Raw genomic sequence first — 16,629 nt, 5'->3', positions numbered from 1 at the left:
AAAGACACGGAGCATATGTACATGCACTTGAGGACTTTAATGAGATCTGTGGAGAACTTTTCCAGAGAGGAACACTTCATGACAGTTTCTGTCTCCCCCACAAGCTCCACTGAGATTGTCAGAGGGAACCACAGAGCACCTTTAGCCTGTGCTCTTTGTGCTGAAGGGGGGGGAATCATTACAGGAGCGCAGACACCAGAGTGCTCCATGGAAGTATTAGAGGGGACAGAAAGAGACAAGCTGTGTCCCACTTTTTCGGTTCAAGGTCAGGTCTTGGGGTTAAGAGGGTGCCCTCTTCTGGAGTCAAAAATAACTCAAGTTAGCAAGAGCCTGACGCACAGAATCAAGCTAATGGTGTATCCAAGAAACCATTATCATCAATAAATCATACAATATTATTATTACTGGTAATATATTATTATTATACAATTATTATTGATTTTACTATTACTAATAGTAGTTGAAAAAGTTTAACTCTAAAAACCAATGTTTCTCTGATGCCATTCGGCTGCTTGGCCGAACTGCTGCTACCGTTAGCTCAGCTTGTTTTAGGTCCGGACTTCTTCAGTGATCATGATTCATGAGGTTTTTACAGAGAGCTTGGGTGGAAAAAGGATGAGGACTGGTTGTTTGATCTAGAAGACCGATGACTAAAATCATTCATCCAGTAAAAGACTATAAGGTTTTTAAAAGGGATGGTGAGTTAAAAGAGTAACAAAGTATTCAGCTGGCTGTCCGGACAGCACCTAGATCTTATGGAAAACTCAATCAGAGACACATCTCTGTCTCTCTTTCCTAACACCTGACGTTGGGGAATACCAAGTTTCTACAAGACTGAACTGTCCTTTGCCAAGTTCATTTTCAACGACCACAGAAAACAGCACGAGTATATCGACACCTGCCAACAATCATAGAATGATTAAAGACAAGCGACTGTTCTCTCGAGCCTTCGATGCATTCACAAGCCGATCCTGTAGGTTTCTTCTTTACAACATTTATCAAATCAGACATTTCCTCGCTGAGGATTCTGCTTCATCTGGATAAGTGCTGCTCCTTTCATCGCAGACTACAATCTACTTACAATGCTAAAAACCAACATTTTCTTCAACTTATCATTTTCTTGTCATATCTCTGCCTTTATAGATCCCTTTCAGCACCAGTCAACAGCCTGCTGCGCGTTGTTATCACTCAGTAAAAGAGTGTGATCCCAGAATTGTCTGGAGGCTCTATGGTTACGTTTTCAGCTAATGGACTGGAACATACTTTGTGCAGCACACAGAGAAGACAATTGAGATGTTCTCTGTGCGCAACATGTCAATTTCCACGTGAGGCCTTAAATTACATTAAACCATTTGCTCTTTCCCTTGACAAACCCTGGAAAAACAAAGAAAAATGAAATCCCTTCTTAGGAAAGAAGAGGGCTTCCAGGGCTGGCTACAGGGACAAAGTTAAGTTCTTCAGTCGGCGCTGGAAAGGAGAATTTTAGATAGAAATAAATTATAGAAAAATTACAACAAAACAGTATGAAGGAGGTGCTGAGTGGGATGAGACGGATTATCGGCTACAAGACGCCAGGCCAACCAGGAGAAGAGAACAAGAACATAGCGAATGACTTAAGCTTTTTATTCCCCCAACAGATTCAATGTGGCGACCGGGCCAGCTGCTCCCACTCCCCAAGGTTGACAAGCTTATTGAGATCTCTCTAAAACGAAGTGACTGATTACACTGCTGCTTCTCCACAGACTGTCACACCGGGGTTCACCTCTTCAAACTCAGACTGCCTCCTCCAGCGAGTCACGCCTCCGGATTGACCACTTAACCAAGGAGGGGAGAAAAAAAGGAATGTCTGCAGGAGTCTTTCAGGTGAAACCACTGGAGGTCTGATGCGAGATGAAAGGTGGCGGTGGCACAATCCTACGAATTATTAACAATAAATTGGACTGGCCTGAGAACACAGAATGATCCGGTCAGAGGAGACTGTGGCCTTTTGCCATGTTACCCGTCATCTCCTCACCTTATGGCCAGAACTTGGACCATCACCTCTGTGCTCACATTCCCATCTCATTCTCTTTACTTAACTTTGAGCTCCTGATTGTTGGTGACTCTGTGTTTCTACTTACCCTGCTTCCGGCACGTGCTTGGTACACCTGACTTGAAAAATGCAGCAGGGGTGTGGGGAATTAGATTAGTTAAAATGTAATGGCAAGACGTTTTCAAATATATATAAATTGTATTTTTAGTGATAAGTTAACTGCCTATGTCTTTTTTATTTTCAGGACGTTACTATGATGATATATTCACAGGACTTTGTAATTTTTCTGTCAGTGGATGTCTCTCCCCTCCTCGCTAAGTCGATTCTCTTTTTCTTTGCCGAGCTTTAATCTTGTCGTACGTGCAATGACAATAAAGGGAATCTAGCTATCTACATGACCTTAGCATGGGCCTGAAGGTAGCGCTGCTTTCAGGAAGGATAAGGCTGATGTTGTCACTAAGCCTGACACAACAGCTGAAGGATACACGCACATCTTTTCTGGGTCTGTTACCCTTATACTCTGTGAGAAATGTATATTTAAAGTCAGACTAAAGCTCATATGAGGCTTTAACAGTCTCAGACAGAGGAATCAAGCAGGTGTCTTTAAAAGTTACATAGTTTTTTGTTTGAAATTTTCTTGTGTTATTATGACTATAACTCAGACTGGCTCAGAAGGAGGGAGTTTTGCACTAAACCCACTTAAATGAATGTGTCAAATGCATACAGCTGAGGCCTCATTATGTGATTTATATGTACTTTAACTATTGGAATGAATTATTAAACGAAAAGAGGACTGTGGAATTCATTATCAGTAAGGACAGGAGGGAAATTACAGGCCTTTTCAGTATAAAGTACATTAGTACACGTCAGTATTCCTCAAAGAGAAAGTATGAAATAAAACATCTATTTTTTAACTCAACTGAATCTTGCATTAGCTCGGATAAAAGAAAAATACTCTTGTTTAGAAAGTAGCATGAGTAAACTCAGGGACATTGTGCAGTAAGAAAATTTAATCCTGGGAGTCTCAAGACCATAAGTGCTTTTGTTTCATTTTCCAAATAGAGTCGCTAATTAACCATCTACAACACAAACATACTATTACAACTGACACGTGTACAATTGAATACAATCTAACAGCAGACAGGGAGAAAACAAGGAGCAGACTGCCAGCGGAGGCTAAAGCAAACACCATCAGCTCTGTGTGACAGGAACTGTGCCGCAGCCTGAGTTTGAGTGCTGCTATCTTTATTACAATATCCAGTCTCTGATTGCCGCAGTATTCACAGAGCTGCACTTATCCTTAAATTATATTTAATAACTGCAGCATACCTACCTGCAAAGTGTAAACAATAATATGTATTTTAGATAGAGTAGGGGTGAAAAAATACAAAATCTGCAATCAGATGAGTTTATATTTGTGTGTATATTTGGAGGTGTATGAATGTGAGTGTGCTTCTATAGCAGGTGTGGGAGGCTATAGAATCCATTATGCCCACTTTGACATTTGAAAGCTACAGCTCTTAACAGCAAAGTGCTGCTGGAGGTCAAAGATGTTTCAACTCATAAATTTGTGGATGAAAAAAAAAATATGAACAAAATTTTAATTCAAACTTAACTGTGCCATTAAGTAAAAAAATCGCTGAGCCAAAACTGGCAGGCTTCAGTGGTCCAAGCCATATGCATGCGGGGTACATCACACGCACACACACACACACACACACACACACACACAAACACACACACACACACACACACACACACATTCTCGTGTGGAATACATCACTGACAAACCTCTTCAACTTTGAATCCTCTAATGATAACAACAGTACTGTGATTTCGCACTTGTCTCTACATTTATGTGCACATTCAATTTCAAATTTGTCTGCTCTGCATATGAATAGTAATATGATTAAACATATTCTTTGGTTCTAGAACAAATTTTCAAAACCCATGTTACAAAGTGCTTTACATAACAACATACATTTAAAGCCAAACTAGAACTACTTGCCCTGAGGTTGTTTGCCTCTGTCCACCATATTTGTTTCTCTAGACACATATGAAGTCACTAATCAGTTACTTCTCAACCCAAGAGACAACTGGACTCAACTGGTGCCAAATTGGATATATTTTCTCTGGACGTTCTGAAGATAAACTGTTCACGAGGCAAAAATATGCTTTTGCAAGTTCCCAGTGAACTTGAACTGTGCCGTGCAAGATCTAATCACTTCATCATTTAATCTAAGTGAACATTTGTACTAATTTGTTTAAGAAATATTGCATTCACAAGGCAACAAATGTGCGTTGTTTGGTCAAAGTGACCTTGGCCTTTGACCTTTGACGACCAAATTAAACTCAGTTCATCTTTGAGTCAAACTGAACATTTGTTTCAAATTTGAAGACATTCCCTGGAGGTTTCCTTGAGATATTGTGTTCACAAGAATGGGACGAGCGGACAGACAACCCGGAAATATAATTCCTCCCCCTGCTGGCTGTCTCCGATGCAGCAGCATAAAAATCCATGTCAAAAGAATGCATTTGTATTCGTTTGCCTCCCTCAGCAGCCCAGTTTTCTCATTGATTTCCATATTTTCAATTTGACTGGCTGGAGCTGCTTGTTTCCAGTAAGAAACCCTGGTTTTGGCATATTAGCACCCACTACCCACATGCTGTACCTTCCGGCCATGGCCTCCACATATTCACAGCATCTATGTGCTCTGCGTGCTGTTTCCTTAATCCACTTAGCTCTCCTTTCCCTGTTCCGACATGATCTCCGTTCCAGCAGGACCCCCCCTCTTCTGCCCCCTGGAGCCTCACAGTGGATCAACATCCCCACTTCAGTCAGAATATCAGACTGTAATGAACTTCTTTTGCAGCAGCAGGACCCGATATCCTCCTCTCTGCACTCACTTTATCTGTCGACCAATTTTTGTTTTACCATGATCATTTAGGTCCACTTCGAATTTCTCTGATGAGTGCAAATTTGATTGTTGCTCCCCTTTACTCTCACGACTTGCGACTTTCCACAGCAGCACACACTTCACGTCACTCCGGGGTGAGACGATCTGCTAAAGGTATAAAGTGTAAAAATGGAAATGTAATGCTGCAGCTCTGTACCTGCCAGACCTACATGACAGCCAGCGCACGGGGGAGCTGGCTCATCACTACATTCATGTCCTGACACCGTGCAGGAACCATGACAGCTCAGTCGGTGTGGGTGAGCCGCAGTCGCTACGTGGGTATCCAGGACAGTCTTACTCTGCGAGGCTCGATATATATTATAGCGAAGGAGCGAGTCAGGCAGAGGGGAGAGTCACAGGCAGGGAAAAAACAAACATCACAACATCTATTGATATGCACGGATTCAGGCGAAGACTTTGGTATTTTCCATGGAGACTCAAGTTCAACGGTGGAAAAAAAAAACCTAAGATAGAAGGAAGAAAAAGAAAGAAAGAAAAACATGTGCACAGACTCACAAACTGACAGCCGCATGCCTGCATCCTCGTACCTGACGACGAAGGAGTGCCACGGGGAGAGGCCGGGGTTGTGGTGGAGCACTGGTTGGGGCGAGAGGTCGGCGGACAGGTCGATTCCCGAGCCTTGGAGGTAGAGGGCGACGTGGTCGGGGAGCAGCTCGGGGGTCTCGGAGGTGAAGGTGATGGAGAGGAGCTGACCGTAGCTGTGATCATGGCGACCCAGGAATTTCTCTAATGGGGAGAAGGGTTGGGGTCAGATTATCGAACCAAGTCTGAACCAGTCTGAACCAACTCAACATCAGCCAAATAAAAAAAAATGAAATTACGACTTCCTTCTTGTGATATTGTGACCTTTTTTATAATTCAAATAAAAATTGTACAGATTTCTTTTTTTGTCAATATGGCCCTAATATTGTGTTGTGATTTCCCGTTATACGTTCCTCAAAACAATATTGTTAGCTTCTCTCGTAGATACAATTTCTAGTTGCTGGCAGTCACATTTACAGGCTGTGCTCCAACAACTTTGGCTCGATGAAATAAAGAAAGTTTGGCTCCTTCTAGCTCCTATGTACTGGACAGATACGTGATATAACGCCTTTTTAATGGCCTGATAACAGCCCAACGGAACTGTATGTATGCAAGTGTGTTGTGGTTGAGGCTGAATTAGTATTTATTCAGAAATTAGAATTTAGAAATATTCTCCCTGCTCCTTTCTCTGTATGCGTTTCTTGAATCCACACGGAGCACTGCAAGAGTGGAAGTGTAATTACCCACCCACTCATCTCTGCCTCATTACAGCACATTAACAGGACTTCAAAGATCCCCCCCCCCCAATCAACCCATGCTTCCTGTTCCCAGCCCCCCGAAAAGGAAAATCACAAGTTGTACTTTTTAAAAAAAAGAAAGAAAAAGACACACAAGTCTCAGCCGCCCTCAGTGTGAAAACATGGGACGACATTACTGCAGAGGGCATCAATTGTGCTCTGAAAAAAGGGAACAGATTAGAACTATAACGACTTCGCTGGCGGTCGGCTCTGGGTGAGTGAGTGAGTGTGCCGAAACTGACAGGGTGCATGCTTGGTTGCCACCTTGTTTTTGAGTGTAATCGCTTGTGAAGTTCATCCTGAGCTCCTCTGGGGGCCGGGGGGGGGGGGGGGGGGGGTGATTCTTGCTACAGGAACGGCCTCCTGGAGCAATTCAAACTGTCATCTGATCGTCTAATATCTGCTCAACCAACAGCCCCCTCTTATCCTCTCTGCTCTGTTTATTTGACCTGCACCGCTGTTGTGACTACCCAGGGTTATGAAACTGAATTGAGCTTGTTGGCTGCTCTCGGTAATGTATTACTCAGTGATGTGTTCAAGTTATGAGTTGTTACTTTTCAAATTAAAATGCAATTAAATTAGTATTTCAATGAAGTCTTTCTTTCATCATTGCATGCATTTCACAGTCCAGTACATAATCCCATTTTCTCCACCAATCACTTAATGTGCTTCATTATACATTATATATACATTATATTGTTGAATTAGTGTCCCCAACTGTATCATTCATCTGCTTTCGCAGCTGCAGTGACTTAAAAGCTTTTTTCTAAATGTGAAGTGACACATACTTTGTCCATTTCCTTTCTATTAAGCTGCGAGTCAAACCGAGCTGTTTCAGCTTCATTTTTACAGCATGAAACGACACATTCTGCTTTCAAACCATTTCAATTTCACTGTGGGGAAACACACATGATTGAAGAGCGAAAAAGTTATTTATCATCGTGCTGCAGGATCAGTATTTGAGCTGAAAGGGGAAATGCTTCAATTACACCTCTAATCAATAGCACTTTCTGTTCTTAGTTCAATAAGACATCATTCATGTCGAAGTGACTTTAGAATCAATAGAAATAGATAACTACAGCCAATCAGAGGCAGGGAAGTGGTTTATCAGCAACCAATCATCACGGGTGAAGACGAAACAGTTTCTCAGTGACATTTCACAATCGATACATAATGATGACAAGGAATAAAATAAAAAAAATAATCAGGAAGAGAAACACGGATTCAATTCACTCAAAGACAGGAACGCTTTAAATGAGTCATTTCATATCTGAACATCTTCAGCAGTGGAAAGGCAACCAATTGTTTTTCCACTGTTTTCCAGAGTTCAAAATGAAATGAGTGATCAATACGTTCTCTGCTGAGTCTGACACCACCACTCTAACCAGGACCAATTTACACCCAGACATAAATGACTCAATAGGATGTGGTGATTGGAGATAAACAATGTGTTTATTTGACTGCTTCCATAAAATATTTTCTGACGGACTGTTACAAACTGTCTACTATTTTCGGTCTGAGAAGATTCTCCAGTGCAAATAAGCATCAGGTAAAGAAAATGATTAGCATTGATTGCTGGGTGATGTTGTTATATAAAGAAAGTTGCAGCTGGATAACTAGCTTAACCACAGACTGTACGTTACAATGGATGACTTGAAAAGTGAAGCAAAAGCATATCAATCACCACCTTGTGGATGGCTGTAGTATAGGTTATAAATCCTGCCTCCTCCATGTCAGTGGATGGGACATGGACCAAAACTAAAAAGTCAAAGCACACATCATACACAATTTTCTAAAGGATGGTTTCTGTCTTTTAGGGCAGGCCTTCTCACAGTGATGTATATCCAAGTGGTTAGTTTGGTTTAACTTTGTTCTTTGATGCTATAAAAATAGGGAGAAATGTCATAATTGACTGGCTCACAATTGGTCGAAGGCATGTATCAATGGCTTGAAATGTGCAAGATGGCAGTGTTTATATCCTGGATGTTTTTTCTTAATTTCTGGATAGTGGCAAGAGTTCAGTGTGTTCAAGAAATTAAATGAAAAATTGTTAATTGTGTTAACTTCCACCAAATCTTAAAAAATAGAAAAACTAATAAACAGACAGTTGAGCAAGGGAAAAACAAATAGATTAATTACATGGTGAAATAGGGTTTTATTTATTTGATAGAAATAACATAAACAAAGCTCGATAAAAAGGAGACATTAAGATGAATATTTTTTTATTGCTTATATTTTTAACGCATCTGATCTAATTGCCCTTTTATCAGTTTCCAAGCTCCATGCAGTTTTTTGCAACCTTTTTGTAAAACCTGGACATCATCTCGTACTCTCGTCCCTCTGCTGTTTATTTGCCATTAAATAAAATGTGGCCATTCCAGTCAGTCATTCGCCCACGCACACACACACCCCACACACACCCCTTAAAATGCACTCAGTAGAACAGCATCTGCCCCTAGATGATCATTGTTGCATTACGTTTATAAATGAGAGCAGTCTCAGCGGAGCCACCATTTTTTTTTTGTGAGCAATTACCTATATGGTAACGCACTGTAATAGTGAGTAATGTAAGAACTCATGTTCACAGAAAATAAAAGTCAACCAATATTACTTTTGAAATGATTAATAGGAAATATACACCGCACATTCCTTGCATAAAGGTGGGTAATGAGCCCAGTAATGCTATTGTGTGACTAAGCTAATACTCTACCATAAAGTGCCCCCTTACAGTTGTGAGTGGTTATGTTTCAGGTACCCTGCCAGCCATTACTCTGGGGGGGTCAGTGTGGCATCCTGGGTGTTCTCCCTCTGCCTCTGATGATAGAGGCACCAACGCAATAATTACTCACAACCTTAATAGACCATCCAAGAACGGCCCCACTGGCGGGCGCCTCTCCAAACCAATGAATCACTATGAAAACACAATGAAAGGATTATTCATGTGTAAGTGATCAAATGTCTGTTTATTGCAACGGATTTATTTTCATTATTTTATCTCACATGACAAATAGGAGGAAATTAAAAAGTTTGGCCTTCTCTAAATACCACAGAGTACAAGCTCTGTACATGTGAGAACACTGTATATTTTTTCTCCTATCATAATGCAGAGATTCAATTCCACTTTGTACCATTCAGAGCACTGCTGGACCATTTGTCAACTAATTGAGCTAGCATAATTGTAATATGTGAACTATCATATACATTCACTACAATACGCATATTTTCTAGCAAAAATTTGAATAATTTGAAATTTACTTCTGAGTGGGATCAACGGAGAGTCTACGCCGTCATCTACGCCTTAACCTATGCTGTACATGCCTACATATAGGCATGCCCTCTTGACTCATCAGTAAAGTAAGCCAATAATGCTACATGAGTTGGCTACGGAAAAATGTATGTACTAGGAGGTGCATGTTAGGAGGAGGGATATCAGAAATAGGAAAATTGCATAATCAAAAGTTGTGGGTTTGGCATAATTTCTATACTTTGGTTTTCATACAGGTTAAGTTCCCAACAGGATATATATTTGTTAGCTTTGGAGGTGCTAGTAGGTGGATTTAATAGCTTTTAAGAGAACCAAGCTTGCAGTGCTCATCAACCTCATTTGAGATTCATATTTTCAAATATGTTAAAGTTATATTTTTTGTCAAAACAGAAAACATTGTCTGGGTTCAGCATGAGGATTTGTCGTTGGTTGTCAGTGTTATATCTTTGGGGACAAAACAAGCTGTTTTAAGATTTCAACATAGGCATGGGATCTAAAGACATTAACAGCAGTTTTATCAACAATATAAGTTAAGTATTACAGCCGTGTGTTCCTCCAAATAAAAGCTGCATATATTTCAGTCTGGTATTTGAAAAAAACAGAATGGAAATAAAGCACGAGTTCAGTCTGCGCCACTCTTTTTCCATTTTGTCTATATGAGTCTGTCAGAATGATGTGAAGTCCACTGACTGTGCTGCCGTTGACACTCTGCCAGGAACACATAGAGCCACCATCACAACAAGTGATAGATGCCCGAATAACTTTTGGGGAATTGCGGAGGAGCTCACGATCAATCAGGGGGCTTAGACATTCCTCCAAACAAATTAAATCAACTCGGTTTCAATTAAATCACTGCCGCCTTGCACAAACACTGAGTCCCACTGAGGCTCTGACATTGACCACCATGCAGACAATATGGAGGCAAAGGCTGGACGGACAAACTTTTAAACAGGATCGGTACTGTCAGACACAGAGTCCAATACTCAACTACACTGCCTGCAGTCGCATTATGGGTGACCCAAAACATGATTACATAGAAGGAAGATTGTTTTTATTTATATTCAAGGGACTCGCTATTGCAGCCTGACACACATGCACATTCAATATAGCTGTGAAACCGGCGATTACATATTTCCGTTCTTTAGTTGAAGTAACAGGGAACAAATTGGAGTGCGGAGAAGAGTGAACCCGGGGTCGAGTGGAAGCAGAGAACGACACAGCAGACTCGTCTCGGCTCTGAGGGTTCTTATCCAACAAGCACGAAAGAGGCTCGGCACAAATGTAAATGAAGTAGTCGTAGTGTTATTTTCATTTAAGTCTTTAGATCGAAAATAGAACTGCATTAGAATACAAGGTGCTAATCCTGTGTTCTGAAATTTAAAAAGAAAGCCATTTGTTGGTCTGAACCATAGACTGTGTGTAGAAATGGACATAAAAACGGGGTCTTGAGGTTTCTTCTTGTTTTTAAAAAAACAAGATATCATTTTTCTGACAATATCCAACATTCTTGTTGTTATTGACTTTCCAAAACAGACAATCTAACCATCACATCAATGCAGCGATTGGTCAGATGTGTTAAGGTGAAGTTACAGTTGAATGAGGATTGCAGTTGGACTTTGCCCAAATGATTTATTGGATACCGTCAGGCAAAAAAAACGTAGAAGACAGTAAAGGTCTTGGAGATACGCTGGGGAGGTAGTGTCGCAGGCTGTTCACCAGTGAGTGCGGCCATTCGGAATGGGTAGCAACATTTTTTATTTAAATGTGGTGGGATGACACGTCGCCTCACTCATACCGAACTCCTTTCTCTCCCACTTGAGCTGCACTCAAGCACTCCATTCAAATCAATCTTCATTTGCAACTCAATTCAGTTCCATTTTTTCAAAGTAAAATCACATATTATCTCAAGGTAGTTTCCAGAGCAGGTTGAGACCTTACAGTATAATAGAGGGAAACCCAACAGTGACAGAGGAGAGAAAATAAAACTCTCTACAACCTCCGATAGACCCATACTTAGGGTTATGTGCTTTTACCAGTTGGGATAAGAGGACAATAAATAGTGGAGAAAGGGGAGAAGCAGAGAGGAGTTGTACGTAGCAGCACAGCACTGTCGGATTAAATCTTATAATGACAATACTATCAATGCAGTGGGTGTAAAGGGACCAATTCATATTATTAAAGAAGTAATTTTCCAGTCGGGTGACGCTTTGTATTCCACATTTCCTAATTTTATTCTCTTCCCTACCTCGCTATTTCTATGTCTCGGCTCAGTTCTTTGATTTTGCTTTGCCGCAGCGCCTTTCTGTTTTGCTTATTCTTCCAGACGACAAGGCCTCCAGACTGGATTACACGCAGACCCGGGTGCAGGTAGCGTTCAGGTTGTGTGAAGCTGCAATTGCCGCTTGAATCGGAGTGACAGGTCGCCTGGAGCTGCTCTCATGGATCTTTGCTCTTCTTTCTCCCTTCCACTCCTGAACTGAACACAAGAGCAGCCATATGCTGCTCTCTTTCCTTCTACTAGAGAGTGATCTCATTAAAATTCTGTCTATCTTTCCCTCCTTTTCTCTTCTAACCTCTTTTTCTTTTTTTTTTTTAAATTCAGCCTCCCTGCTGCTCCAGGCAAGGCAAGTTGGCCTGTGCTGCAGATATGAAAAAGGATCAATGCTGCAAGCTTCTCACCAGATGGCTGCAAGGACTTATGTTAGATGATGTCCCCTTCAGCATGAAGCGCTGCTCGGCCAAGAGAGCCTCGGTTACTGTCCAGCAGATTCAAGGGGTGACCACAGTTGCTGGAGGCAGGTCAAAGCAACTGTTTAGGGAGGTACTTCATGTTTGTCTATGATAGTTCCTGGCAGCTGCGCTCAAGTGTTCAGCCTGTTGAGGCACTGGAGGGGCTTGAACTCAGCCAGTGTCAACTATCAAGCAGATGTCCAGGATCAGGAAGGAGACAAGTGGTGATGCACATGTTTCAGAGGAGGAGTGTTCCTAAGTGCGCACACACACACACACACACACACACACACATACACACACACAGAACTATGTACTAGCGATAAGAAGCTAAATGTTTTTTATGACCCCCAACCACCTCATCCATTATGAGAGCCAGCCCACACCGCCTGACCTGCATAAAGATCCCTTAATCTAGAGCCTCAACCCAACAGACTACACCCCCGCTGCAAGACGCTTTGACTATAATTATGACATTTCTAATTCTACAATTATATTTTATCCAGTTTAGTTTCCGTCTTCCCTCTCTCTCCCTGTTATCTTTGTATGGCTGTACATTAAAGTAATGGTCCTCACAATACACGGGCCTGCAAGCGGGGGCCATTTTAAATTACATGACCTTGAATGATGTAACCACGGCAGCTAAATGCAATCAAGTGACATTACACCAAACATCTATTCGAAAATCTACATCGGACCACAACTGCTAATTGATGATAGAGTAACTGATGAGCCAGGGCAAGACAGGCTCATTATAAATCACTTATGACGTGAACCCAGTCCGACTCATGGGTCAACATGGAGTTAAGAGTCAACTCAAGCGTCACAACTACCGCCAGATATGTACCATCAGTAGTGTTGCAGGGAAAATAGAGGGAAGGATTACTAAAAATGAAAAGTACCTTGTGCAGTGCATGTTCTAAACCTGCCTGGCCTGTGGTGATGCTAGTTGCAGTTGTTGTTCTCTCTGAAATTGTTAAAGTGACCTATGATCAATCAGATTGTGTTTTTGGCACAGACTTTAAAGTCAATGTTTGTCATAAAATGAATCTAAATTTGCTTTATAACTGTTCACATACGTGGTTTACATTAAAGTTTATAAATTATTTTCTTAACAGGTGTTATTTTTTCATACATTGCTTGTCGGCTATCTAAAAAGTATGTTAAGCAACTGACGTAATCTTCACAACTCTCTAAACTAAAAGCTCAATAATTCCACTTGGTATAAAGCTTTTCAGCCAAAAAATCAACATGTGATTTTATTTTTTCTATAAAAATTGTTAGATAGGAAAGGATTCAATGAATGTGATAAAATAATCAAATGATCCATTATCCGGTGGGATTTCAGGAATAAGTAGATTGAATGAATTACTTCAGGTAACGAAAAAGAGGGCACAATCTGATGTCCTGAAACAAATATGTTTGTTGGCACGGTGTTCTTGAGTTGAATTCTTTGTCCCTCTCTTTTCCCCATGCTGTCTGGCCCTCTCTCTGACTGGTCCATCAACTCCTTGTCAAACACAGTTAAGAATCTGTGATTTCTTGTCCTTTTCCAAGGGCCGACTAATATCTCTGAAGCCAGGTGAGCCACTCAGATCCCAAACCCTGCTCTCTAATGCCTCATCAGTTCAATAAAAAAAAGAAAAAAATCATCCCGATTGAATCCTGTCTCCTATGTGGCAGCTTAAGCCAAAGAAAAACGATGGTGACAAATACTGTACGTTCACAGGAATCACAAAAAATGCAGTTTGTATGATGTTTGACATTGAGTTGTCACTCAGAATTATCGCTCACTTTGTTGAAGACACACAGTGAAGGGATTTCAGCGCAAATCAAAAGTGAAAAAGAGCAGAGGCAGCGGCTGAGTGAGAGAGAGAATTCCAGAGCTACTTCCAAAGCCTGTGCCGCTCTGGTCTAATCTTTAAAGTAACTATACACATGAACCGCTACGGAGAAAAAAAGGCGAGAGAAAATGAGATCATTAATAGGGATGGCAAGGCAATAGATTTGTGCTTTTATTACGTGGAGAAAACAACATAAACAAGCACTGGGTGAAGTAGATAAGCAGGCTGCCACAAAGCTGTTCTTGGCCAGTTGGGCCACTAATCTGTGTGGCCTACAGAGACGTCACTGTGGACTGAGTGAAGAAGAAAGCGACTTCAAAAAACACTATTAGCTATGTGCATTTCTAATTACACATATATATGGGGGAGGATGCAAGTTCTCATTACGGACTTACTTGTGCCTCGTGTATACAAACACCGCACAAAAATAAAACAGTCACACTCGCACATTCACAGCGGATGCATTTAGAAAGATGTTTTTATAATTTATGCCGGACCACCAGGGTTTGTCACATCTTTCAGCTCTGTGCATTTCATCGTTCTAAAAAAGAGAGACAGAAAAAAGAAGATGTCTCCAAATGGAGTCGTTCTCCTTTGATTGTGCGTTTTGGGCATTAAACCTCCAAGATGTGGAGTTAATGGGATTGCTCCTCTTTCGCTTCGGGCTATGGACAACTCCAGGCCTGGAGGGGCTGTGAGTTGATGTCTAGAACCGACTTAGCAGAGACAAGAAGAGACCAAGCCAATTTTCCCTTTGTTGCCTCTCCAGCATGGCCGAGACATCCAATTCCATCAGGCCTTAGCTGCTGGGGCAGCTGATAGAAATGAGCCCTAAGTCCTGTAGCTGGGCCAACATATTCCCTTATCTTCTAATGGCTCTGATAAGGGCTTGGAACGAATGGTGTCAGAATAACCGCCGTATGACCCACTGCCAAAGAACCTGATTAATCTCAATAAGGAACAACAGGAACAAGCTATGGGTATTACAGATGCTCCGCTAACACTAATATAATTCCCACATTTGCCATGGGTGCAACAACAGAGAGATTTATTATTAACTAACCCTGGAAAACACACACTCACTCACACACCCTCACCTCAGTTGACCCAACCTGAGGTAACGATCTGTCCTCGTGAATGAATTTAAATGTCTTGTATTCTCCGTTGTGACTCACCAGGAGCTTTGTAGAAACCGATGTCTTCCTCGCTAAGAGGCAGCAGGTAGACTTCTCCCTCCTTCCACAGCAGGGGGTACTCTTGTACCAGAGAGAACTCTCCCAACCAGCCATCTTGATCTGGAGAGTCAAAGTAGACATTTCAAAACATGAACATGCTATTCTCCTCTGCCTCAGAGAAGATCAGGATGTATACAGTACTAACAGAATACTAATGTTTAAACAACAGCCATACAATGCAGCCATCTTGCTCTTGTAAGAGCTATGTCCTGGTTTTTTTATGTTTTCCTTTTGCTAGTTAATAAGAATAACTATTGGATGGATAAGCAATGACCTTTGTGGAAGGATGCAGTATAAATCACGAAAGAACCCATTACATTTTGAAGTGGATCTAGGCAGATCCAAGAATTTAGTCTCAATTTCTCTGCAGCGTTTCCCACAGATTCCTTCAACCAGTGGCAATAGAGGGGAAGCAAGCACATTAACGACCCTTTCATGTAAAACGATTACAGATGGGAGATAAACAGACTAAAGGGTGAAAGACAAATTCTCGACTGAGAGAGAACTGTATTGTATGACACAACTGCAGCTGAAACTATGCTGTCTGACTGTCCACATGGATGGTAACAACTTCTGGGCAATAGTATTGCACACAGCTAGTCTATTCAGCAATTGGAGCAAACCACCAAGTAAGAGTTCTCTTATGTTGTTATAAGAAGTGCAAAACATTATTTTGGTTGGTTCATTACGAAACTCTGGCACGGCAGATAAAAAAATGGTGGGCTGCCACAGTTTAGACCATTTTTTGTTATGGTGAGATAGGGAATTACCGTTAACTGAGATATGTGCTCTCCAAATGTCCTGGTAGTTTAGTTATATGTTGTAATTATCACAGATTTAGCGCAGCAAAATACATTTCAGTCAAGGTAAATAAAGAGGATGAGGATTCAGAGACACTTTTACTGGTCTGATTGACTTCCATGGAGAATCTTGTTAATTAGAGATCCTTATTAATGGCTGCAGCTTGAGAGAATACCTTCCATAAAGTCAGAAGTGATGTTGACAGCAGCAAAGTGACTGGACGACGTGCAGGCCAGCGAGTGGCCAAAGCAGAAACAAGGCTGGCAGCCCGCTGGGTTTTCTTGTTGAAGGTTGAAAAAGCCTGGCTTGCATCTGTGGACACACACACACACATATAAACACTAATGCATAAAATGTTATTAACACGCTAATGCTGCACACTCTCCTCGGTGCGGCTATAAACCACACCTTCAGTGTAATGTTAT

At 41.4% G+C, this 16,629-nt stretch overlaps 1 protein-coding gene across 1 annotated transcript in view; it reads right to left on the bottom strand.

The window, feature by feature from the left end:
- The window catches only part of lamc3 (laminin, gamma 3), a 106,412-nt gene that overhangs the window by 45,261 nt on the left and 44,522 nt on the right, over positions 1-16,629 (bottom strand). The window contains exons 8-10 of the mRNA XM_061077365.1: positions 16,380-16,516; positions 15,344-15,463; positions 5,538-5,736 (exon numbers count right to left, since the gene is read on the bottom strand). Coding sequence (XP_060933348.1) covers positions 5,538-5,736; positions 15,344-15,463; positions 16,380-16,516 — 456 coding nt within the window. The remainder of the gene's footprint in view (positions 1-5,537; positions 5,737-15,343; positions 15,464-16,379; positions 16,517-16,629) is intronic.

Source organism: Limanda limanda, chromosome 1, assembly GCF_963576545.1.
Source record: "Limanda limanda chromosome 1, fLimLim1.1, whole genome shotgun sequence".
NCBI lineage: Eukaryota > Metazoa > Chordata > Actinopteri > Pleuronectiformes > Pleuronectidae > Limanda > Limanda limanda.
Note: the sequence above shows the minus strand (reverse complement) of the source record. Positions and strands in the feature narration are given on the sequence as shown.